Below are 26,530 nucleotides of genomic sequence, written 5' to 3'. Positions count from 1 at the left end.
TTTAGCCTTGGATAATGGATGTTGTAACAAGGATGTAGGACTTTGGCAGCAAGTGTATCCCAATCCCACTTCATTAAGTTGTAGAAATTGAATTGGTTTTGAGTCTGAAGATGCTGGCTCTTCCTTTTCTTGAATCTCTGTGTAACATCAACTCAATGAAAAAAGCACAGGGAAAAGCCAAACACTTTTTTTTTTTTTTTTGCAAAAGAGCACAGACATTTAAATTTAATAAATTATAAAATTAAAGATTCTAATTTGTATATACATTTTTAATATACAAGAAATGGTTATTTATTGCAATTTCTGTTAAGGCATATGTAAGTGAATGGAAGTTGCATATAGATATTCAGATGAATATAGCTAATACTGTGCATTGTAGGTGAGTAAATAAGATATTAAATGCATTATGTAATAAAATAAAACTAAAACCCCTTTGAGTACTGGTAAAGCACCGTTTCTAGAATTCTCAAAATATCTGAAAGCATTCTATGGAGGTGTTGTGAGACTCTAAATACTGAATGGATATATGAATATAAAAAGTGATGCGTTCATAATAGATAACAGAAATTTTAAAAGAAGTTATGGTGAAAAAAATGGCAGATGACTGAAGCCAAAGAAATCAGAGTTTGTTTGGGATTTTTTTTTTTCAGGCTGTCACTTGGATTTTAAGTTTAGACAGCCAGAAAAATGACAATTGAGAAAACTGTACCTGCATGGTTAGATCATAAATACATTGCTTCGTGGGAGTACATTACTTAATCTCTCAGATCTCTGAGATGGTTCCTGCAGGAATATATTTATTTATAAACCTGCTTTAGGTTCTGGGGATTAGGTTACATTAAAATATTGCTTTCTGCTTGTTGTGTCTGAAAATGCAGCACCTGGGCAGCAGCAAACTGGTTACAGAAGATCCACTGTGATGATGCTCTTGCCCAATTACAGCATTGTAGAGAAGATGAAACAGTTGTCAAAGTTCAACCAAACAAAAAAATTACCAAATTTTCCACTGCATGACACAGAAATTAGATCAGCTCAGGAGAGCTCCAGCTTTTGTCTGGGGCTGCTTTTTCTTTATCAATAGAGCACGGTGTTGTGTTTTCCAATAGAAGTGGTGTACATGTTCTTGGGGAACTGCTGAAAAAAACCACCTTCTGAAGAACACATGACAGCTTGAAAAGAAGGCATCTTTTCTGGTCTGAAGAGAATTAACTTCCCCCTTCTCATGCAGGAAGAGTGTGAAGAGAAGGCAGCTGGTGGCTCCTGCTCCTTAAAGAGATGTTCCATCAGCCTCTTGATGTCTTGAGCAACGTAGACTGAAGATGCTGCCTCAAGCAGTTTAGTGTTCCCCTCCCCCCAAGAAAAAAAACCAGCTAGAGAAATATTCAGTAGAATTTAAACCATTAAATCAAATCTCCCAAAAGGTGAGACTGAGAAAATGCAGATGCCACCAGGCATTGCATTGGGTTCCTAATGAACACTGGACCTAACATAGCACCAGACCAGCCTTCCAGGAGGCTGCTCCTGCTCCCTGAGGCAGCAGAACTTTCCACTTTATCCGTAAAAATGCTTTTTTGAGCTGTGAGCACTGCCTGCTGTGGTATTTCTTCACACTGCCTGGTTGACTAAGCCTATTCCAGAAGCTAGGGCAGAGCAGAATCTCTTAGATGAGTTACCTCAGGGGATTGGAGAAATGGGTCTTGAAAAAGTCCCAGAGGGTTAGACTGGTACCCTCCAGGCAGCAAACTTTACCTCCCCATCTGCACAAATCCAGCTCCAACCCTTTCTATCTTTGGCTTTGTAAGAGTTTTTTCTATGTTTCATACGCTTGGATGAGCTTCCTAGTCTATGAAAAAGCTGGGGGTTGTGGTTTTTTTATTGTCCACAGAGCTAAAAAGATACTAACTTGAAGGGGAAAAGATGAGTTTTATACTAACCACATCTGTGTAAAGGAAACGTGGAAGGCAAGAAATGCTATGACTACAGGCTGGGAGCCTGGCTGGCTACAGCTTTTGTCTCCCATGGCACAGCAGCTGGAATGATCTTGGTTTAGACACATCTTCCTTGCTTATAAATAGAATGGTGGGGTTTTTTTCCCTTCAGTGCTCATTACTACGTTGCTGCTATGCACAGATGTGACCTGAACCCTACACTGTTATTAGAACTTGTCCCAGATGTAGGCAACAACAAATCCCTTGGCACAAGGTTCCTGGGGCTTGCCTGCACACCGTGGCTGTGTGACAGCCAGCAGGTCGTGGAGCTGGGCTGGGACATGGCACCAAGAACAAGCACCCTTCGACTGCAGGAGAACACTCCATGTCCCAGGAGTGAAAATCTGTGGTGGAACTGTTCCCACTGTGCTGCCAAACTGCACAGCCTGAGTTTTACTTCTCCAAACCAGAACAGATTTTTGCTTGTACTTGCTGCTGCTTCCACATCTGCAGCCACGTCTGCTTGGCCCAGGAGATGTTTCCTGATGCTCTGGACTCTTAGCAGGCCTGTTTGGCTTCCCAGTTATCCTTGTCTTCAGGGTATCTCTCATCCCTGCACCGAGCTGCTCCAAGTGTATCACCCTGATCCTGTGTAAGAAGGAGCACTGGATGCCACACCCCAGCTGAAAACATTCCTTCTCTCCTTGGGCTAGTATCTCCATGAATAATTTTTCTTAGACCATGCTTGTGCTTCAGAAACTTCTAGCCACAGTTCAGGCCAAAACAGTTCCACGTGTAGGTGCTGTAAAGCCTGAGGTTCCTGCAGGCTCTTGCCTCCTTTCCAGCAGGAATGGCTCGTTTGGAAGAGGAGACTGGGCAGTTCATTCAGTCGTGGTGGTCAAGGGCAGAAGGTAAGTCACAGAGAGTCACACGTTCTTCACCTTGCAATACTTGTGAAGCTCTTTGCCAGCAGCTGGACCAGGGAAGAGCTCACACACTGCTGGGAATGAAGCACATTCCCAATAATTTTGTGACTCTGTATATGGGCTTATTGCTGGTGCTGCTTCAAACCAGAACCAGCTCAGGCTGGAGGGTGAGATCTTCCTCTCAGACTGGAAAATATGAACTTGGAGCCACCAAACCTACCTAGTGGTAAAGAGAGGATTTCAGGGAAGCCCCGGACTCTGCAGGAGATTTACCAGCAAAGAAGAAACAAATGGAAGAATCCAAGCCAGGAAAAAATCTGCTCAGATGCCACCCACAGCAGGAACCAGTCCATGCTCCCTGTCTCGGCAGTGTTAGAGCCAAGCTGAGTTCATCTTCTGTTCTCCAACCAGGAATTCAAAATGACCTGTGAAAACCATGATGACCCTGAGGGGGAAAAAAGTACTCAAAGGGTTGTCAGGTTACACATATTAAAGTTTTCTAGCAGACCTGGTGCTGTGAATACACAATGTATGTGTATGTGTGTGTGTTCATGTAAGGGCACAGCAAACAGTTGTTCACTTCTGCACCATAAAAGCTGTCCTAAGGAAAGGAAGATAATACAAAATTAATTCCTCAAAAATAACTGCATCCTATGTGGGGGAAAAAAAAGTTTGTCTTAACAAAGCACCAAAGAAAAGACAACAAGAATCCAGTCATCTTTAAGTTAAACAGAATGTGGGTAGAAAAAAAATCAGACCAATAAAAAAAGCACCGACCAATAAGGATCACTGAGGCTGTTGCATTACAGGAACTTGAAGATTATAAAAAATACGGATAATTGTAAACAGAAAGACTAGAATGTTGTCAGTCCAAGTTGGCCAGATCTACCCTACTAAATGTCTTGCATGTGTCCAAAAGTTTAGGAGAATCCTTTGAAATTGTTTATGGAAATATGTAAACTACTGTTTGTCAGTTTTTAATTTACACATAAATATACGGCTACAGAGTTTTCTCTGTATTTTCTTACACAGTCCTGGTTCAGGAAGCTACGTGAGCACATGCCGAGCTGTGACCACAGAGGCAGCTCTGCCAAGGTCAGCCAAACCCAGCCTGGCATGCCCTAAGAGCCTTCCCGAAGCTGGCTGTGTTAGTGCCAGGCTTTGTGCTAGGCACAGAAGCATCACAGGAGTGCTGACCCCCTGCTTGTCAGAGTTAAAGGGATTTATTTTCTTGGGACTGCTTTCTGCCATACTAAGTGTACTCCCTTTACTATTCCCAAGCAGTTTTATGTAGGTGTAGAAGACTTTAAAGAGCCTGTAACTGAGAAAATTGCTAACCTGACCTAAGTAACACGGTTTGTTTGGATTCAGTGGGACACTGTAGGGATATTGCACTAATACTCTGCCGTACCCTGTACACCTAACCTAGCCATCAAAGTGTTCAGATTAGCACTTATGAAACAATCTGTCATTCCCATTTATAGTAGGCTTGAGAATTTGGTATCTCTGCCATAGCACCACTTCGATTTTCCCCCATTCTTAGTCTCTACGATGGCCAATACTACGAAGTTGGTAACATCTCTATAAGAGAAAAATGTTGTTCGTGCCATATTTCCATTTTAGTTTATTTTCCTAAGAGTCTCTCTTTTCATTTTCTCAGCGATCAGCTCCTGAATTCGTTGATTCCTTGTCCTTTCATAAGGCCTCCTCCGTGTAATGATGTTGTGCTGTGGTACTTCATTATCCAACCCATCAACTTTGTAGGGAACATCCACTGCATTGATTTCTGGGTGCTCCTCCGTGGCATTGGAAGGGGGTGCACGTGTTTTGGAAAGCAGAGGAGGGCTGGTGGCAGACTGTGTGGTGGACACTCCCACGGGAGGGCTGAGGGTTGTCAGGAGCTCCTCCTCAATGGCATTATTCTTATTTACATTGGCACTGGTTACATTGCCATCCTCTGTTACGTTGCTGTACATGTTGCAGGACTTGCAACACAGCTTATGGTACCCGGGAATGGAGCAGTAACGGGAGAGAACTTCCATGCGACAAAACATTGACTTGTCTCCTTGACAATGATCTTCTGAAAGAGAAAAAGGGAACAGATAAATAAAGAGCATCTCCACATTAATCAGGAAAAGAAACACAGCTGAAGCTTTGGCAGTGGGCAGAGGGTTTGATATTTAAAGTGGGTTGGGAAACTGGCAAATGAGCCTTCTACAAGCAGAAGCAGGCTTATATTTAACCTGAAAGTCAACTCCAAGAGTTGCAAAAGCTGATCTGAACTGTATGTACCAGCCCCATCCAAGCTCTGGACCATCACACTCGAATTTTTGCCTTCACATCCTGGAAGCTCTATCCTACAGACCATGAAGCCACAAAGAATTGTGTTACTGTCTTGGTTTAAACTTCAAAACACACTGATTGTGCTGTGCTGTTACTAAAACTACACTGAACTCCCACAAAGTCATGAAGTTTTATATTAAGAAATCTATTTTTTTCCCCATTTGCTCCTTTTAATGCTTTTCTGCAACCAAACAGTGACTAATCACAGTCAGGGGTAACATATATTTATCCAGACTGTCTCAGGAAAGTCAAGTCCTATTTTGATATGTGTAATTCTCAGAATTAATCCATCTCCACTAATCAAAGTGATATTGTTGCCAGGTACCCCTACTCTGAAAATAGCAGTGTTTTCTCAGCATGTCTCTTGTTTGAGAGAAAAGTGGTGCCATGAGGCTTTGCTACTCCTCCTAGAAGGGAGCTGATATATTTGGAACAACAAGCTCCAGTGCAATGGAGCCAAGCCAGCCCATTAATGACTAAGTAAAATCCTGATTTTTGTGTCAATGACTGTAATAAAAGAGAAAGAATGATAATCAATAAGCTTTAAGCTGTCAAAAGCTGTTACAACAATCTGCATTATAACAGAGATGTTATGGCAGATCCCTGATCGTGCTTGGAATGCAGGTGGCAAATTGTAGGCTGAGGCATTAAAGGTGAAGTGGTCAAAGTGTTCCTGCCTGAGAAACATGAACAGAAGCCTACTCAGAGATTCCCCAAGCCCTTGTGATTTCTGCTCAGGGAAGGCAGAGGACGGTGTGAACTGGTGGGAAATGGGTGGTGAGGGTCTAGCAGGCTCCTTGGAGAGAAGGCTGCCTGTCTGTCCCACACAGACACCCCTCAGCTCCTGTGCCTCCAGGATGAAGTAATGGAGCCAGGCACTGCAGTGAAGGAAAAATCCCAACACGCAGCCCATGCTGAGAGAGGAGTCAGAGGGTTTGTAGGAGAGGAGAGGGCTGAGGAGAAAAGCAGACTGACCAATATCTGGCGTCATCACTAATAAAACATTTCTCTGTGACCAGAGTGCTGAGACAGAGATGAAATCACTTGTCACTCTCCCCCTGCTCTTACTACATTTCCACCTACTCTTACAGTAAAGGGTGAGTAACTCCAATTATTCGCTTTTATTTAGAGTGCACCCGATGTGAGACAGTGCCCTCAGCCTGATCTGGAGTCACATTTCAGCCTCCTGCTACGAGCACTGGCCTGTGTCAGCACCCTCACAGCAAAGGAGAGAAGCACAGCAGGTTCAGCCATAAAAGGGGATTTGGAAAGCGTAGGTGCCACCTCTTCACTCATCCTCAGTTAACAAAACAGGGCATCGTGGGTGTTTCATTGGCAAACATATCAGTCTAAAATAAACTAATAGCTGGTGCTGCTGCTTTAAAATGTTAGTGCTGTCTGAGGCAGGTGAAAACACCTCCTGCACGTTGTATCTATGCTCTGATTGTTGCTTTTGTCTGCTGTTGTTAAAATTCTAGTTGCTGCTTTAGAATGTGCCAGGTATTTTTCATATTTTTCAAATATCAAACTGAAATACTGCTGGATATTAGGAATGACTCCTTCCTTAGGAATATAAGGATAGTACCTTGGTTTTGGAGAGATTTTCAAGCCAGCCTTTAAGAGCTGGAACTGTTCATACCTGCATGCACAGCTCCATACAAAGGCCTAAATGTGCCTATACAATGTATATATATTTTTACAACCCCCTAAGAGTCCCCTTGAAACATTTTGCCTTGTGATGCATGACCCTTATGCATATGCCCCCAAATGGCTTCTATAATAAAAGCCAACAGATATAATATTTAAATGTGATTTTAACAAGGCAGGTCTGTTCTTGGCTTTGTAAGAATCAGTAACAGCACCTTTAGAAAAATGCCTTTTTTCCCTAATAAAAACATGCAATGTCAAGCTTAACAATACGTGGAAATAAAACTGCATTATGTGATAAGTTTAGTGACATCTGATAAGTCATATAAATAAACTCTGCAACTTCTCAATGCGAGAATGAAATTTTGATCCTCTATCCAAACCAAAATATCCAGATTTGCTGAACTTTTATTTATTTTTACTTGCAGTATGCATGACAGACTGGAAGTATATATTCAAAACATCAGTAAGAAAAAAATAAATCAGTTTCACAGTCACTTTGGTACACATTAGTCTCATAAAAAAATATTGAAAAGCAAACTGAATTGGCACATCTTTAATATTATGTTAAATACATACAAAACACTAATAAAATATCCCTGATAAACCAAAGTGCATATAGACATAGTGCACAATGCCCAGATACCTTATTGCACCATTCTCTATAGCCACCCATCTCTTGAAACATCACTAAACATTGTCTATTTAAAGGTAACAGTCATGAATATATTTATACAGTTAAACACCAATTATTTTACATAACAGTATTCAGTGCCAGATACGTGTCTTTGCTTTTTCACCTTGTCATGTAAATTGTTAACATGTTTCAGGAAATATTAACAGCAAAATTTAAATATGTGATCACATGATAATGACAAGTTTGAAGTGCTACACTGTTGACGACCCAAAGATTCAAAAATGCCACTTTTCCAAAAAATATTATCAAAGCAATAAGGTAGTAATTTGCTCCAAGACTGCAGTTTTATATTTCTACTATTGGTACTGACTGTCACAAAGAAGTTTATGACTTGTGAATTCCAAATCCACAAACACGGAAGGTGAAGCACGAATGCCAGATAAATTTCAGTAAGTCAGGCCACAATCCTGTCTCGATGGAGATATGGATATGCACTGTGCAAATCAACCTCCAGTTTAATTTACTGCCTTCCAATAGGTATCGTTCAAGTAAAAACACTCCGTATGAAGATCAACTCAAGGTACCAGTGTACTGTTCATATTTAAAGCTGGATCTGGTAAATTAATGCCATTTACATTTCAACATTAAGGCATTTTTCTAAAATTCATCTCCTAAGCAAAAAAAGCAATAAAAATTGAGGTAATTCTGTAGTAGTTCACACTGTTATGTTTGCCAGTTGACACATCTAAGAGCACACACACACACACACACACACACACACACACACACACAACCGTATCAGTCAAGTCAGACATGCACATGGTGAAAAAAGACCAGAGATGTAATGAGTATAAACAGCTCCATGCTGAGCAGCTGGAGACATCATAGTCAATGAAAACATCATATTGCCTCCGCCAGGTTAAGGAAAACACCACCACGCCACCTTCACCATGGACCATGCCTGCTCTGCTTTGGGTTTGTTTCTAAAGCGAAAATGCGCAAAACTGGCAAAAATTGTGCGATGGAAAAAATGAGCGCAGCTTTTCTCAAGGAAAAACCCTCCAAAGGACCATCAGAGTATGGCCAGAGCAATGGCATCAGAGCAGCAGGGAAAGTACTGACAGACTCAGCTTCTGCTTCCCAGTGAGCCCTCCACGGGTCACAAACGTAAAGGTGAGGGTCAGGAATAAAAAATGAGCAGCAAGGGTGAGGAAAGCAACAGCACCACAAAGGAAAATGGAATGAAAAAATTCTTCCACTCATCAGACTACCCTGTCAGCGAACTGAAACCAGAGAGTTACGAGATTTCGGGTTTTTAGATAAAGGAGAACTTTAGCACTACAAGGTGTCATTATTGTGATGTGATCACATTCACAATAAGTTCTCAGTTTTGCTATCAAACTGAACATCAGGAACCAGTAAGAGCCTTTTTTCACCACCACCAAGCAACAAGCAAACCGACCCCAGCTCCCTTTCAGAGGACTGCAACATACTGTGGAGATCCAACTTCACACATCCAACACTTCAAGACCTCCACCACCAGGGCTACGCAAGCTCCAGAGAAGAAAGACACCGAGCACCGAGTGCCTGGTGTGAAAAAACAGATTCAGCCCAAGATTTAAACTTGGCAAAGTCAAGGGAACTTTCCGCATAGAGAGAAGAAGAGAGCAAAAGGCAAAGTCCACATTCGATGTGGCATGCATTTAAGGGCAAAGGCAGAGTTATAAATGGGTCTTTTACTTGAAGATATTTTCTGGATGGGGTAGTCTGGATCAGGTCTTGACAGCCATTGTATCATGTAGGTTTTCTTTGAAGGATCAGAAACATTTCCTTGAATAGAGGAAAAAAAAAAGATGCAACAAAACATATGTTAGGCAGCATTAAATTGTCCATCAGAAGGGGACAAGCTCAGAGAATGAATGGGCTCCAATTGTGAAGGAGCCCAGGGAAGGATTACAACCAAGCTGTCTGATTTGGGGCAAAAGGTGCTGTTTGGGGAGGTTACTACAGCTCGTGCCCAGCACTTCACAGCCAACACTGAAGACAGCCCAAGGGTCAGTTCTCCAGCAGCACTTCTCATGGCAGTGTCACACATCCCCAGAGACATGCAATCTAGTTTAGTTACAGTGCCTCATTAAAATCTTTGTATTGGAGACTGTAATTGACAGCTTGCTTCTAATTAATTAGAAATCAAAAGCTACCCTGAGAAATACATCAGAAAAAAAAAGAATATGAATGACTTAATAATAGGAATATGTGAAATGATCTCACAAATATCATTTGCAAGCAGCTGAAAAGCTAACAAGGATAAAGGCCTTATTGCCCTGGATTAAGCAGGAACAAATTAATTACAGCTTCTAAAAACTGAGTTAGATAACCCCTGCAGATAACTTGTGTTTGAGGGAATGAAAAAGAACCCTGGAACTGTTGGTGGAGGTGGGGAAAGCAAAGAGGCATCCTTGGTTAGCACAGCCCAGCAGCCCCTTGCCAAACCCCACAGGTCTCAGGGTGCAGGGCTGGACTCAGGCACTGCTCCTCTCCCAGGGCAGCTGTTGGCTGCTGGCCACATCTGGCCATCAGCACTGTGCTGAGGCCATCTGCCTGCTCTGCCCCAGGCTCTCAGGCTGTCCTGGGCCAAGCAGTGTTCCCCAGCAGGAGGAGAGTGCCCAAGGAGCCCTTCAGCCACACAGCAGCTCCACATTTGGAATTCTACTCGAAACAGGGACTATGGAGAAGTGCCCCCACCCGTCAGGCATAGCACACAAGTATCAATTCAACGAAGTAATTAAATAATTTTTTTTTTCAATAAGTAACAGAAGCTATCAAGGAGAAGTCCTTACTGGGACACGGAGGTAGTCTGCAAATCCTGACGGTCTCAGGTTTATTCTCCTTGCACAGGCCGATGACATTGTCCCTGGTCCGGCACAGGACCGGGCGATCCTGGGTGCCGTTGCCACAGCTGACAGAGCACTGAAAGGACAGGAGCAGTTACACCCCAGCCACCCTCTGGAAACAACCAATCAGAAACTAGCTTTTCAATGTTAAACTGCCTTGATTCCAGCTGACATGGTACATTATTTGAACCACTGCAGTACAGCAATGAAGCAAGAGGGAGAGCCACTCACTGCTTCTTGTGGTACACCAGTAATTGTGAAATACTCCAAGAACGAGCTGTGGTCTGAGCAACAAACAAACACCTGTACATGCGAGCCATCTATTCACAGAGCCATCTACTCACAGACACAGGGGGGGCATTACTTGTCATGCTCATTCCACCAGACAGAAATTAGTTGTTTGAGACCCCCAGGAAGAGACTGACCTGTGACCAGGGTCCTATTCTCCACTGAGCTGGGCACAGCTCCCTGTTGCAGGGCCTCCTGCCCTCGGGGCGGTCGTTGTTGCAGTACTTGGTGTGGACAGAGCGATTTGTGTTGTCGTGCAGGGGCTGGATGCAGCGCACAGACCGCACCTGATACCCTGTCTTCCCACAGGATTTGCTGCAAGGCTCCCATTCCCCTGTGACCCATCTGGGTTGGTGAAAAGAGAGCGAGCAGAGTGAAATTCAAACTGTTGATCTGTAACTCTTAAACACAGGTTTAACATGATATTAATACTAGTTCTAATATGGAGAAAATGAGAAGATATGAAAAAAACACAAGCAGTTATGGTGAGGGTAATTTAACTGCCCCTGAAGTGTCATTAATAAGACCCAGATCTTCAATATTACTCTTTCCCATTATCTCCAAGATAAGCATTATTATTACTCCACTGTGTTTGCTTGGATTTTAAGCTGCACTTTCCAAGATTGCACATAAAAATATGGCCACTTTTATGTCAAAAGCAGCCACCCAAGGGTGATGCTGAGCTTCCCAGGTCTGGGTGCATGAGATGTGCCTTGTCTCATAATGCAGCACAAACCAGCTGGTTCCCACATGAGTGAAGCCAAAACATCTGGGCTAGAAATGCAGCTCCTGCCTGCCCACATCTGGGCACTCCATGGACCACATCCCTGGCCCTGTTAGCCTCAATCTGCTGAAGCACTGGCAAACCCAGTGCTCTGAGTGCTGAACTTGGGCAGGTCAGGGTCCTCATCATCGTAAATGTTTGGTTTGGGGGAAGGCAACACTCCACTGAAAACCAGAAAGTTCGAGTTCATAATTTCTAAATCAGTTTGGCCACTGAGAAATGAAATCTACGGTTTGTAATGTGGTGTAATTGAAATCCTCATTGATCACCCAAACTGACTCATGAATTACAGCTATAAATTGTAAAGGACTTAGAGAAGAGCAACAGGGACAGACAGCACCAAAGGAAGTTTACCTAGACTACTGAAAGCTTGGTTATAATCAAGTGAAGGCATACAGCAGTCTACAAATATTTACAGAGTGCAGATATCTGCAAGATGGAAATATTGTTCCATGTAAACAAGAATCTTGGGTTAAACTTAACCAAAAAATATACACAGTCTGGAGAAACACCCTGAGCTTGAAGGAATTGTCCTAAAGTACTCATAAAATCCTGGGTTTGGAAATGGTCAAAAAATAGTACAAGACACTGCACTACACATTCCAGTTAATCAGAAAGTAACAATTTCTCCCAACTTTCTCTTTGTAACCTACAGAAATTATACATCTGTGAAGAAATGCAAGAGCTGTGAAGCCAGGAATCCTGAGGTGACTTCTGAGACAAAGATGAATTTTTCCCAGAAGTGAAGAAATAGCATATTAGTGTAGGGGGTGTCCCAGAGCTTTGTAAAACTCCTTAATAATTGCCTCTCCTATGTACAAGAGCAAAATGCTTGGATGACATTCTATGGAAACAGAGTTAACTGAAACTTCAGGGATCCAAGTACAATTTAGGATCCTATTGAGCCTTTGTGGTACCAGGGCCCAATTATATTTGCAGCTGAAAGGAGGATACAGTCCTTTCCAGAGAGGCTGAGATATGGTTAGGTCATTACTTCAGTTTTCCCATAAATAAATGTTCAACCCTGACCCATGCAGAGTTTATGGGGCACAGTTTTTTGCCTTTTCTCTCTTTCAAATCTTTTTCTTTTAAAAGGAAGTTAGGAAATATTGTGTGGTATGTTCTATTTATTTGCTGTGATTCCTGGAACCTACACTCGGTCCCCAGAGACAAAAGCTGGGATCAACATATTCCTTTCTTGTTGCAGTAGTAGCACAAAGAATATATTGGTCCTACATGTGGCAGGAATAACCTGCTGCCAGTCAAAAAAATCATCCATAAAATGTGAATTAAAATATTTATAACACTTGACTATGTAGAGCAGAAATGAAGGTATGACAGGCACTTTGTGCTGTACAAGGGCAGCCAGAGAAATCTAACAGGTCAAATATTTTCCCTGTGTTTAAATGTCCAAAAATATGCTGTGAACTTTATGAAGGTTTGGATTTGAGAGACTGGACGTTGACACTGGTTGTTTTCTGCAGCACTCTGTACATTTGCTCTGACATGGTTAATTCACAGTGTGTAAAATCTGCTGGTATAAATTGAATTTATGTCTATTTTGTATCACCTCAAGACGGCCCGAACACAAAAGTCTGGATCAGGACAGCACTTATTTTCTAATTCAACTTATTTCATAAGCCACAGGAACCAGCAATCACAGAAAGAATATTTCCATGAGCAGAACAGAGCGTGAGATCCTCACAGTCCCAGGCTGCTGTAATGGCCCCGAAGGTGAAGCTGAGGCCACCTGCCTGGAGGTGACAATGCTGGCTGGGTGTGGTGCCCCGGCACCCCCAGGGACAGTGCTGGGGGCAGGGATGCTTACATGGGCTGGGAGCACTCCTGGAGGTTGCACACCCTGCGGATGGGTTTGGGCTTCTGGATCAGCTCGCAGTAGCTGCGATGAACCATCTTGTGGTCCGTCTTCCTGCGGCAGCCGTACTTGGTGAACTGGTAGCCTGGGGAGAGACACTGCTCTTACTCTGAGAGCTGGCAGACCTCACACAGGGCTCTGGAACTGCAGGAACTGCACAAATTCTGTCAAGGGTTGCAGTAGGAACTGCAGATAAACATGCTACCAAAGGAGGGGTAAGCTGCACTGAATAAAGACTTGCAATGCAAATTTAACACCCAGAATTGTTCACCCCCTATATTTTTCACTTCTTTAATCAAAAAATCACTGGGTTGGAAGAGACCTTTAAATCATCAAGTCCAACCCAGCCCTAACACCTCAACTAAACCATGGCAACTGAGTGCCACATCCAGTCTTTTTTTAAACACATCAGGGATGGTGACTCCACCACCTCCCCGGGCAGCCCATTCCAGATCACCCTTTCCATAAAAAACTATTTCCTAACATCCAACCTATATTTCCCTTGATGCAGCTTAAGACTGTGTCTTCTGTCAGTTGTTGCCTGGGGAAAGAGACCAACCCCACCTGACTGCAACACCTTTCAGGAGTTATAGAGAGTGATGAGGTCACCCATGAGTCTCATTTTCTCCAGGCTAAACACCCTCAGTCATTCCTCACAGGGCTTGTGCTCCAAGCCCCTCACCAGCCTCATTGCCCTCCCCTGGACCTGCTCAAGAATCTCAACATCCTTCCTTAACTGAGGGACCAGAACTGGACACAGCACTCAAGGTGTGACCTCACCATGAAAATTAAAATAACATTTAAATAATGTTTAATGAAATAACAGCCAGATCCAGCATCTCAAAAACATTCTGCAAACCTCTCCAGCAACAATCCAGTGCTGCACCCTGACCATCAGCCTGGGGAACACCACCAGCACTCACATCTGGCCCCACAAAGGAGTCTGACATTGCAAAAGCCACATCATTGGATGGGGATTTACAAAGGGCTGCCCCATGGCACCTTGGGGTTCGGCACCTTCACAGCTTGGAGATGCTCATCCAAATCTTGTACATTTGTCCAATTTTTCAGTTTCATAATCATAAATCAGAAATGAATCAGCCCAGATCTGTCCCCAAACCATTTAAGTCAGATTTTAACCCCATTCACTATTTATTTATCTAATAAAATTCCTCCTATACTCTGGTCTCCCTAACGTCTCATGGCAATGAATGAATTTTGCATCATCTGAGGTTTTGTTTTTACCTCCTCCACAAGGTTTTGAACACTGGGACCATTTCTTCAAAGCCCATTCATATGACAATGAGTCCTCTTCCAAAACATTATTGTTATCTACATTCAAGGAATCTTCATGGATCATGTACTTGTAAGTCAAAGATATCTTGGCACCACCATGAGGAATCACCTAATAAGCAAAGGAGATGTAATGAAAAAAGATATGAAAGGCTGATATCAGGAGCTCTGTGAGATGATGTGAAATAGTGATCATGGCTAAAACATCCCCGGAGGGATTTCAACCTTTTAGCTGCACTCAACACATTTTTTCCCTGATGAAACAGTATCTCCATCCTTATGACACAGAGTTTCTAAACTGCATATTAAGAAAGACTGTGGTTGATTTAGACTTATTTTCCTTGCCAACATTGGACTGACATCATGATACTAAATTTTTTCCATATCCCATCACAAAGGAAGGAAATTTGGTACTGAAATGATAACGGATAGTTCCACTAACAGACAAAGCAAATTCAACTGCAGAAATAAGTGAAACTGGCAAAGAAAATTGCTTATATTTCTGATAAAACACAAATATTCTTACGATAATCCTGGAATTCTGCAAAGCTTTTTTACTTAATCTTGACAGAAATATAAACTATTTAGAAAGAGGTTTTGTTATCACACTGCGCTAAGACAAATGCAAGAAAACAGAACTCAATTTGAACGAAGTGCAAAATATTTGTCCTTTGGAAACATTGTATTTATTCTTCCTTTGAAGTTCAGCTGGTGTAGATCAACACATTACAGTTGTTTTCAGCGGGATGTTAAATGAACTTACCCCTGAATTGAATTGAAGTCTACTGTTTGCTAGTTTGCAATGAAAAAAAGTATATATTTAGGTGGTTTGGGGAAGTATGGAATGGTTTTGCCCTGAAAAAGGAAGCCAGGATCACAGGAATCCTTCAGGATACATTTTCAAAACATGGATGGGAGAAGAAACTATTAGATCTAGCTGATATGAACCACTGTGACCTTTTTTTGATTGGTGCTCACATGTCAGATAGGATAGGTAAGCTGCAGTCTCTACTCATAGCTGATTGCTGTGCCATCCACAGGAAATAATCAGGACAGCTGGCTGCTCAACACATAACCCTGAATTATAGCCGCCCTCACACAGAGCAATGAACTGGGAGAAGGGAATCAAAATACATCTTCTGTTGTCTCATAATTGAAGCAGATGTCTTGCTGTTACTCACAAGAGGAATCTGAACCATATGCTAGCCCGTTATGGCTCTGTGGAAGGTGTTTCCATCTGACTTACCAGGATAACTATTCCATGGCGCAGTGGCCCCATGGTCTGCACCGTTTCTCTGTCGTCGTCATTCCGATATTCCCACTCCACACCCATGTCAATAAATACTTTGGAGTCTGGCACATAGTTGTCCTCACTTAGAATGAATTTCCCCGTTTCACGATTTTTAATAGCTGGGAACAACACAAGAAAAGTGAATATAAGAGGTTTGTTTCTCATCTCCAGTTTTGCTCTGCTCATGTTCCAGTGGACGAAGCTGAAAGGCCAGTGTGCATTTTCCCTCTCTTCCCTCACAGGTTTGGAAAGACTTTTTCAGGTGTTTCAGTGAACTGTCAATGCTTTTCTGCTCAGCTCCAGGAAGATCAGTTATCCTTTTTTTTTTTTCCTTTTTCATAGCCTGCCTTGCCAGAGAAATGAGGCCAATGCAGCTGCACCACAGGGGTCCAGCTGCCTGCTCCCATATAACAACTTCTGAATCCACTGGCCAAATCCAAGCCAATTTGAGAGCCAGTGGGGGTCCCAAAACTATTCAGCTCTTTCATATGTTGTAAGGCAGCTCAGAGGGTTGTTACTGCTCCATCAGAGAAAGGCTACTGAGCTAACCCCCAGCAGGTCCCCACAGTGACAGAGGGACACTAGAAGCAGCATTAATTCTCCTGCTCAGATCCAGTGCTGACACCAGCACAGCCCTGTTAAGCTCCTGCTGCTCTGCAGGCACCTGCCACTGCACACAGAGCCTGGTTCCTCTCTTCAGCTCTCACCATGCTCCATCCTTCACCTGGAGAGACTTCAGCCACCTTTGTATGAGGACAGCTTTTCACCTGAGATGGAACATTTGCCCTCCTCGTTAGAAGAAGCAGGACTATTTGTTATGTAACACCAGATTTTAACTCCATTCTCTGCCTGGCAGCTAACTGAGCATCCTGCTCCCTCGGCAGTGAGGCAGCTGTCTGTGTGCACAGCACTCACCCCATCCTGACAGAACTTTGTCTGAGGGAGGACTGCTCCCTGATCCACAGGGCCAGGCCATTAACTCCTAAACTGCTGCATTGATCTGGCAGCACTGTTAGCAGTGGGGCAGAATCTGGAACAGATCTGGATATAGCTGGGAAATTACTGAGTGTGGGGAGCATGAAAGATGCACAAAATTACCATGGAGTGGTTTGGGTTGAAAGGGACTTTGATCGTCTACTTCCAACCCCCAAAGATAATACATTGACCCCCATGAAGTAACTCAGTGCCTCTTCCAGCAGCTTTGACACTTGCACATACCAACACAGAGATCTGGCTGGGACACCCTGGAATACAGCACAGGGAAATCAAATTGCCAAACAAGTTTCCTAATTTAACATACTTAGAGAAAGTACATGGTGTGGGTGGGTAATGGGTAAACAAATGTATAAACACGTTCTCAGCCTCCAGAGACAAAAATAAACACCAGAAAAAAATATTCTGACTGAAAATTTCCCTACTTGTTACTTACCAAGATGATGAGTGGTGGCATCTGTTTCCTGTATAAGTAAATGTCTTGCACCAGCAGGAATTTCAAACATCTTAACGTACCCTATATTGAGGTATTTGAAAAGATAGTTATGGATTAATATGCCACAAACAGGGTGGGGTTGTCTTAGGTTTTTAAATAAATCTTACTTCCTGAAAGCAGGGTGTATTAAACAAGATGAAGCGAATCCAGCATTATTCCCATTCCCATTTCTTTGCCAGGTGATGGAACATAACAGGGACAAAGGGCTTTGGGCCGGAAGAAAGATGCCTGAAGTATCACCAACAGACTTGGCTTCAGACTAAGATGGGCTTTGAGGGCCATGTGCTCCCCAGAGAGCACAGAACCTCCTGCCTGGCAGTGCCTGATGGTGACACATGCCTGCAGCACTGCAGGGACACAGCAGCTGGCTGACATCAGCAGCACAAGTCCACAGCTCTCCAACAAGGAGCAGGGAAGCCCTCTCCCATGCATGCACAGGCCTTGGTGTCAGCAGATTTAACTGCTCACTGCACAGGAGTCTTATTTTCAAATTATAAACACATCTGGAAGGAAGTCCAGATTGTTTGTTGGAATTAATGATGCTGCAAATGATTTGTAATTGTCCTGGTACTTTCCATGTAAAATAAGAGACCAAGAAAAAATACCCTGAGTTCCCCAGGACAAACCCCACTGGATGTACTGACCTTGCTTTTTTGGTACTCTTGAAAATGTTCTTTTCACCACTTTGCAGTGGGAATTATCTCCTCCACAGACACCACACTTATCTTCCTGCTTCGTGGAACCTATGACCCTGTCACACCCAACTTTCTGTGCACAAAGAGAGAAACAGTCATTCTTATTTATCCACTTTTCAATTCAAAGGAGCCTTCACTCTACATATCAACCCCCGGGTTCTGCTTCAGCAAGGCAACACACCCCATAGTATTCTCCTGGAAGATCAACACCTAAACAGATTTTAATATTTCCAGTTCCTATAATAGCTGTCAACTGGCTGATTATATTTTCATATTACACTTCACAGTGGTTCTCTTACTGAAGGAAAGCAGCATGGTTAGGGAAAAGTTCTTAAGCCTCAGCTTATCTTAAGACAGATACTTAAATTCCAGGAGAATCTAGGCATCTATATGGGGATAAGCACCTCCACCAGTGTTTTGCTAGTCAGATACTAATTCCTGTGAAAGATGACCTGCAGCAGATCCCAACTTGGAGGAACTGTCATTGATTTTTTAAAAATAGCGTGATCAAATACCAAGAGAATGCACATCAGCCATATCCTAACACCACTTTCCTTGAAAGCTGCTGTGCATTCCTATTTCATTGTACATTCCACCCCCACTAAGCAGGGAGAGCTTTCCTTGAAAGCTAATTGTAATAGTTCATCTTAAAATACTGCATGAAATATTACTTGTGTAGGTAGGTGCTTTTGGAATCGAGTCACATGCATGGCAACTGTGAATACCACACATAATATTGTGACAATAATCCTAATGAAATCTCCTTATTTCCCAGTGTTGTTATACTTAGTCCTGCTCGGAGAGAAGCACTCAAGGTAGAGTTTGAGTTGTTTTCACAATGCTGAGCTCTGCAGGAGCCCCCAGAACTCACGAGGCAGTCCCCCCTCACGCAGATGCTGTAAGCATCCTTGTAGGAGCAGCGGGTCCCGTCGTGCACCATCCTCTTCATGTACACCACATCCCCTGTCTCCTTGGATTCGCAGTACAGGTGGCACCTCTCCTTGGCTGGAAAACAACGACCCAAATGGTACATGTTCAGCTCTCAGTTTAGTTGCTGATGCTGTGAGCAGCTCTTTCAGTAGTGTTGGCTCTCCCTTCTTCCTTGCACACATCACAGAGCCCAACGTGGTGCCCATAAATCATTGATGCTTATCCCCTTTGAAAAATTCTGTGATCTCTTGGAAGGTGCTGAATCATAAAGCATCCATGTGCCACCATTAGGAGACAGGCTTAAAAATAACAGATCATTGACTTTGAGGGGGGATCTATTTAATCTTTTGCAGATGATGCAATCTGGCAGAGCTCTCCTCAGTTGCATGACTACCTGTGAGAGATACTGGTTTCTCCTGCACTTCATTTAAATGAAAAAAAAAAAAAATCAAATTAATTTTCCCATTAAAAGCAGCTGTTTGACGAGTGAACCTGGCATCCAAAATTTCTTCAGAGACAGCTGGGCCATAGCATTTCATCCTAACCACAAAGTTAATTTTCCCTCATGGTTGTACTTGTATTTATGATAATTTAAACCATTAAACAAGATGAGATGTCAAAAAGATTCAGACAAACCCCTTTTTTTTTTTTACTGCTAACACATGCACAAACAGCCAGACAAGTGGTATTTTCTCTAATCTTTTCCAAAGAGCTAAGAACAAAAAATAAAGCTGAAAATGACTAGTCAGTGGCTGAATAAAGTTGTATTCCAGTAGTGCATTTCATTTTATCCATGTCTCTTGCTGTCCTCAGCCCCATAATAGGATTCACTATGCTTTCCTTGGCACTGAAGAGCAGATGGCCTTTCTGCTAGATGAAACAAATACTCTGCTACTTTAACATGATTAAAAGTTGGAATGCTTTTCCCACCATTTAAAACAATAACGACCTTTCCATTGTAGCAGTTCAACAGAAATAAATATTCACAGGCCCTTTGCATTCTTCCCCTGTACAGTTCCATGACTTCTGCCCCCTTTTTTATAAACTCCTTGTTATTGCTGTTGATGTCCTCAAGGCCACTGGGTATTGGTACATCAGAGACCTTTGTTACTGCTCCCAAACCATGCAGAGAAGCCATGCTGAAAATCCAGGGTCTAGTCTATTAAAACAGGTACTTTTTTTGGTGCAAATCCTTAATAGGAGACTATTAAGATCATAATAACGACAGACCTAATGTGTATATTAGAAACATGAAGCTGTGCACAGGATAGATGTGTACAAAGCACCCCTGGGTATGCAGCCACCCCCACCCCACACACTCACTGCATGTGATTAAATGAAAATATCAGCAGGTCTGCCTGGGTGCCAGCAGCTCTGCACAAGGGCTTTATTTTAGAGATGGTTCTGCTGCCACTGCTCCATGGAACAGTAAATGTGTAAGTGCTGCTAAATTAGACCCTGCTATTGCAAAGAATTATTTCCTTCCTGTTCACTGGCGCTGGGCACAGTAGAGGGGCAGGAGCACGGATGTGATGGTGTGCCTGCCCAGCCCCTGCTCTCTGAGCCCTTCTCATTTAGCTGAGGCTGGGAGCTCATGGCCAGAATCACGCCCTGCTGCCCTGGCAGATGCACAGGGAGATGCAGGAGCCTGTGAGCACAGCAGGGTGAGGACGTGGGGGCTCAGAGGAGCCAGGCCATGGCACAACGGGGCATGGCACGCTCAAGGACACACTGGGGTGCACCCCAGCTCAGTGGCTTTTCTCTGCCCACAGCACGAGGCACTCCTGTCTGTTCTTATGCCCTGCACAATGTGTCAGACACGTCCAGCTGAGCTGCCTGTGAAGTGTATGGATTTATGTCACTTCTGAGCCACAACTGCATTATCCTCACAAGTGTGTCCCTGATATGCCTTATCCTTACAAAAGGGAGTTCTGAATAGATTAGAGTTCAGGCATAAGCTTGTCTCTGGCCTTATTTTCACACAAAAGCTGTTCCCTCTAATAACCCTGCGCAGGTAAATGTAACTCTCAAGGTGTCTGCAGTTATACCATAGTTATATTGGAAACCAGCAGTGCCCAGGGATCAGTGCTCAGACATCAATGAGCTGGTTTCTGACCCAGAACCCATTGAATTTAATTGAAAAAAAATCTGATTTTTTTTTCACTGGTCTTTGCAGCAGACTGCTCCAAAGGCTAAAGCACAAGCAAAGGTCCTGCAGGCCACAGCATTCATCCCTTCACCCTGTGCCAGCAAAGCTATTTTATGAAATTAAGCTGTGAGGCTGTGTCTGTGCCTTTGAAAATCCCAGACTGACAGACTGACCAAGATGGCATGAAAAGAATGAGGGAACTCTGAGAACTGTTTGGGAAGAAAGTCAGGCAAATTAATTATAAGGAATTTGCTATTAATTCCTGGCAGAGTATCCTCTCATTGGAATGCAAAATGATTCACCCAAAGTGACCCTTCCCTCCCACTGATGGCAGCTGGGCTGAGGATGGGCTGGGTGCTCAGAACCTGCCCCTTGCCAGGCCAACCCAGCCCTCAAGAATTTGTCATTCAAGTAAGGTGTTAGGGTTTTAACCAGTGAGCAGCTCACACTGCTCATTCAACAAGCTGAGACTCATTGCCCTCTGCCTCCTTGTTAGGTAAAACAGCTCAGTGTGCTTTCTGGCAAGAGCAGACATGGCCCAAACCAAGCAGCTGCTCTTGCACCGACAGTTAAGCTGAGGCATTAACAGGAACAGGAACATTCTTGTTCTAGGAGGTGATCTCTGTCAACCTTGCTGGTTTGAGAGCCAGCACCCATCCAACCCAACAGCTGCCTCCAACAGTGCCAGCAGCATTTGGAGGAAGACACAGGAACAAACTGGAAACTTTTCTCAGAATATTCTCATGGTTCCTCCTACACTGCAGCTTGGGGACTTCCAAAATCATTACTGGAACCTGGTGTTTAATGGCTCTTAATGGACTGTAGAACTGTCAAGAATTTTCCTAAATAATTTCTAAAATTTTCTGCCATCACCAATATTCTGTGGCAGTGAATTTCAAGATAATTAGATGCTTTGTACTAAACCTTTCCTCTTATTTGTTTTAAATCTGCCACCTGATAATTTTATTTGATGTTCCCAGGCTCGTGTTATGAGAAACTCAATAATCATTCCACGTTCAGTCTCTTTGGGCCACTCACAACTCTGTAACTCTATTTTTTTAATCTAAATCTTTGCTTTTCCATGGTGAAAAGTCCTGGTTTATCCAAACTCTCCTCATCCAGAGGTCATTATTTATGTTTGCTTTATTCTGGCCTTAGCTCAGCTGTGGGTTTTTTAGCAGCCTGGGCAGCAGTGAGATGGGCACAACTCATGGCTGAGTATTTAAAGTGCAGGCACAATGTGCAGGTACATGGGGCAGGTCAGTGCTCTCCATCTCTCCCTTCACAGTCACTGAACTGATCTTTTCCTAAAGTTATTCCCAGCCTTGCTTTTCAGAGCCCACCACCCACACACACACAAACACACATGCCAGTTTTTACCCCCATATCCATTACTGGCATTCATTAACACCAAACTTCCTTTGCCTTGTGTCACTTAGTGTCACAAGGTCCTTCTGCAGCTCTCAGAGTGGGACATCCTCCCATGCAAAATAATTCTCTTTTATCTCATGGTAAATCTATTTAACAGCTGGCATTGGGGAGCAGTGTTTGAAGTTTTTTGAAAATCCAAGTGCATTGTATAAATTGAGTCACTCATACTCACTGATCCCTTCAAACACCTCCTAACGGATTTAGGAGGAATAATTTCCTGGGAAGCATAATTTCCTGGGAAGAAGTTTTTCCCCTCCCTATATAATTTTTATTCATATTTTGCAACTCATTTTAGTTTTGGCAGGAGAAGGGCTGCTCACCATCAACATGTTCATAGGGGAGCCAGTGGTGTTTGGTGTTCTGGTACTCAAAGTAGGGGTCCCACTGCCGGCACTGCTCCTCTCTGAAATCCTCCAAGTCCTTGGGGCAGTCCTGGGTGTTGCACAGCTGGAATTCGTAGCTTGGCCCCACACACGTGCGGCCTCCGTTGGCAGGACTGAGACAGGCAGAGAAACCCACGGTTAGTTTTGCTACTATTTCATTAATCAGGTGTCTATTAAATCTGTTGTGGAGACATTTGTTTCCCACTCATGTCAGTAGGCACTTGATGAACTCAGGGCTGCATTTCTGATCTGTAAAATACATATTTCCTTTCAAAACCTGCTGTCACTATTTAGCTGTTAAAAAGCAACTTCTGCAAGCAGAGGTTTAAACTACTTGATAAAGGCAAGAAAAGCTGTTTTCTTGGTGTAGCCAGGAAAGGAAAGCACAGCAGATCTCATTCACATTCAGCCCACGTGCAGCAGCAAAGGCAGCCCAGCCCAGCCCAGTGTGTGCCCCCAGGCAGATGTGCACCAGATCCCTGGCAGATCTGGCAGTGCAGGGCTCAGGATTGGAGCTGGGTTTTCATCCTCTTCCAGGAAACACAGAAAACGTTTTCAATAGCACGTTAGGCTTTTCCTACATGCAAATACGTTTTACAACTAAAGCTGTGCCCACAATTATAAAGGTCACTTCTCTGTTGCCAAAGTAATAAAGGCTGAAAAGAGAACTGGCAAATGTTTTCTTATAGAACAATTTCCATTGGAAAATACTTGCTTCATAAAACTGATTAAAAAAAAAACAAACAAATCAATTATAGAATTTTTTTTATACTAGACAAGTTCAATTGCTTTATCAACAAACCAAGAAATTAAAAGTTAAAAATGCTCTCTCTGTTAAAATAATTTAATTCCAACAATTGTTTTAGTCCTTGCTGTTAGGATCTTGACATTTTATGATACCACACTAAGATAGCAATAATTACACATTTCCTATCATATGTATATACCAATCTTTATTAACTATACTTTGCTTCCACTGTTACTGAAATGGAATCATTCTACATTATCTAGATGACCCCTATGTAAGTTATTAAAGCAAGACAATTCAAAATTCCTAAAAGTAACTCTGGGGAAAGTTCTGATCTCAGGAGCTTTGTTCCAACTTGGAATAAAAACAGTTTGAAAATATTTTAAGACCTTCTTGTTGAAGTATCCTAAAAGGTGGATTAAAGAAAACTTTTTAAAAGGTTTTTAAAAAATCCAGTAAATCACTGCTATTATTTCATACTCACATTTTAAAATGAGATATATAGGACCCTAAACTTTTACTTATGTTTTGCACAGCACTGTATTAGCCCTTATAACTGCATAACCAGTTTAATGGATGGCTAAACTGAGAAATAAAGATGATTCATGACTTGCTAAGGGTGCCAAAAGTAGAATTTCTGACAACTTATGCTATAGGTCATTTAACCACCACCACTCAGCATCCTTTGCTGCACTGCTGCACTGGCCATGCACTGAGGATCCCCCCCGTGCAGCTCTGCACACCAGTGGGGTGTCACTTACTGTGGGTTGTCACACTGCCGGGTCCTGTACTTCACCCCGGTGCCACACGTGCGGGAACAAGAGCCAAACTTGCTCCATGCCCCCCAGTGTCCATCCTGCTTCAGGATGTCTGGTGTGAGCCAGATGCAGTGACCTTTAAAGCAATGCTGAAAGACAGAATCAGATGTCAGAATGATTGGATGATTAACTTGCATCAGAGGAGAAGCTGTTGTACCACACATTTTAATTTTCGGCACAAGTTCTGGATTGTTTTCACCTCTCCTGTAGAAAGTAGAGGGTTGTGCTGCCAGATTGTGCCCATGATCCCAAACTCACTCAGATTTTACAACCTTACATTTGTAAGTACACACATCTGTGCATGCAGGTTTCAAGTCTACCAAATTTGTTAAACTGTTCTGTGTTACATTTCCTCATCACCTGTCTGCAGCAGGGAAAGGAAGGAAAATGGCAGAATCCCAGATCTTGGAGGCTAACAGTAACATCCTGCCTCCACTCCTCTCCAGGCAGCACTGTCAGGAGCTCTGGCCATAGCAGCATCCTGCCCAGCCACTCCCAAATCCACACACATATTCCCATAATAAATGCAATCAGCAAAGTGTCATGGAATTAAAGCAAGCTCACATTGTAGACATTAATGCTATTCATTAAAAAATTTTGCAGTGTCTCCCTGGAGACCTCATGGTAAGCCTGACCAAAAAACCAGGAGGCATTCCATAGGGACAGCCCTGGACAGTCCCACAGCTGCAGAATTCATCACACCCTACCACACTTTCTCCTTTCTTTTATCTGGTTTTTAATACAGTCATTCTACAGCAGTTGATACACAGAATTTGCTACATTCCCCAAACTATTAAGAGATTTATTTTATTTCTTTAAGAGCCTTCATAGCTCCAGTACTAATCACCTTTACTGTCATCTCCTGTTAAAGAAACCGGTCAATGCCTTTCCACCAATTTCTCCAGTCCCTAATCATGGAATTTTTTCTCAGCTGAAGTCACAAAGAATTCTTCTCAAGGATCACAAGATTCTGGCCCATTTCAGTACTATTTCTGCTTTCATAAAAGTCTACTGATGAAGTGTGGGTGCTGGAAAATATATTCCAGCAAACAAACGACTTTGCATGAGGCTGTCACAGTTTGTCTGCGTTAACGGTTACTGCCGGGATGAGAGCTCTGGCGCAGGAGCACAGATGGCTGCAACAACAAGTGAAATCAGTCACTTACTTTCCTTAACATTCAAGTCAACAACAACATTTTACACAGCTTAACAAGCCCTGGAACGCAGGAATTTGGCAGGCTGCACAAGACAAGCATATGGCTAAATGCATGCTGCCAGCAAAAACAAAATCAGAAGATATATAACAGGAGAGCGTTCTTGAGCATAGAGCGATTAGTGATCTGGAAGGCAAATCTAAAAGTGAAGGATAATCATTAATAATGCTGAATTTCAAGAGAGAATCATTAGAATGGTGACAAGGCACAGCTTACTGGTTCACTAATCTGCTCACTGACTGGCTCCTTATTCATGCAATTTATTTTGGGGCTGATTTGCTTGGACAAGGAGTAGAAGAGAGAGTAGAAATTAGGTTTCAACTATTTTTTTCTTTCCCATGACTTCAGATATTCAAAGTCAAAACCTATTGAAACAGATGAGTTACCACAAAGCCAATTATACCAATCCAGCTCCAGAGCTGTAATGGGCAGATTTTTCTTAGATGTTTGACAGAACAAGAGATAATTCAGCAAAGCATGAAAGAAATGCAAAATGCTAATATGTCCTTTGCTTTTTTTTGGTTTAGAAGCTCAGGGCTGTACCCTTCAGGGACTGTTTACTTATGGCTTTAGGAGGTTTGTTTGAACAAACAGTTTGAGTCGTGGGGCCCTGCGCTGCCAGGGGACCATTCAGCAATGTGGGGGAAGCTGGCAATGTCTCAGCTTGTCAATAGACATTTCAGCTGGGCTTGGAAGCAGATGTGAAGTGACAGCTCCTGATCTGTGCTTGCTCACCCATCCTTTTATCAGGCTGCTGCATCTCTCA

The 26,530-nt window shown here is 42.9% G+C and overlaps 1 protein-coding gene across 1 annotated transcript in view; it reads right to left on the bottom strand.

Moving 5' to 3' along the window:
- Positions 1 to 228: 228 nt before the first annotated feature.
- ADAMTS2 (ADAM metallopeptidase with thrombospondin type 1 motif 2) overlaps positions 229 to 26,530 on the bottom strand; it is a 174,616-nt gene continuing 148,314 nt past the window's right edge. Inside the window, exons 11-22 of the mRNA XM_041397984.1 lie at positions 24,494 to 24,639; positions 22,922 to 23,097; positions 18,963 to 19,096; positions 18,041 to 18,164; positions 17,337 to 17,417; positions 15,863 to 16,026; positions 14,569 to 14,728; positions 13,276 to 13,408; positions 10,801 to 11,008; positions 10,322 to 10,451; positions 9,222 to 9,311; positions 229 to 4,934 (exon numbers count right to left, since the gene is read on the bottom strand). Coding sequence (XP_041253918.1) covers positions 4,474 to 4,934; positions 9,222 to 9,311; positions 10,322 to 10,451; positions 10,801 to 11,008; positions 13,276 to 13,408; positions 14,569 to 14,728; positions 15,863 to 16,026; positions 17,337 to 17,417; positions 18,041 to 18,164; positions 18,963 to 19,096; positions 22,922 to 23,097; positions 24,494 to 24,639 — 2,007 coding nt within the window. The 3' untranslated portion in view covers positions 229 to 4,473. The remainder of the gene's footprint in view (positions 4,935 to 9,221; positions 9,312 to 10,321; positions 10,452 to 10,800; positions 11,009 to 13,275; positions 13,409 to 14,568; positions 14,729 to 15,862; positions 16,027 to 17,336; positions 17,418 to 18,040; positions 18,165 to 18,962; positions 19,097 to 22,921; positions 23,098 to 24,493; positions 24,640 to 26,530) is intronic.

The sequence above is a fragment of the Onychostruthus taczanowskii genome, unplaced genomic scaffold (assembly GCF_017590055.1).
Source record: "Onychostruthus taczanowskii isolate IOZ18803 unplaced genomic scaffold, ASM1759005v1 scaffold14, whole genome shotgun sequence".
NCBI classification, from domain to species: Eukaryota; Metazoa; Chordata; class Aves; order Passeriformes; family Passeridae; genus Onychostruthus; species Onychostruthus taczanowskii.
This window is presented reverse-complemented; position numbering and strand designations above follow the sequence as displayed.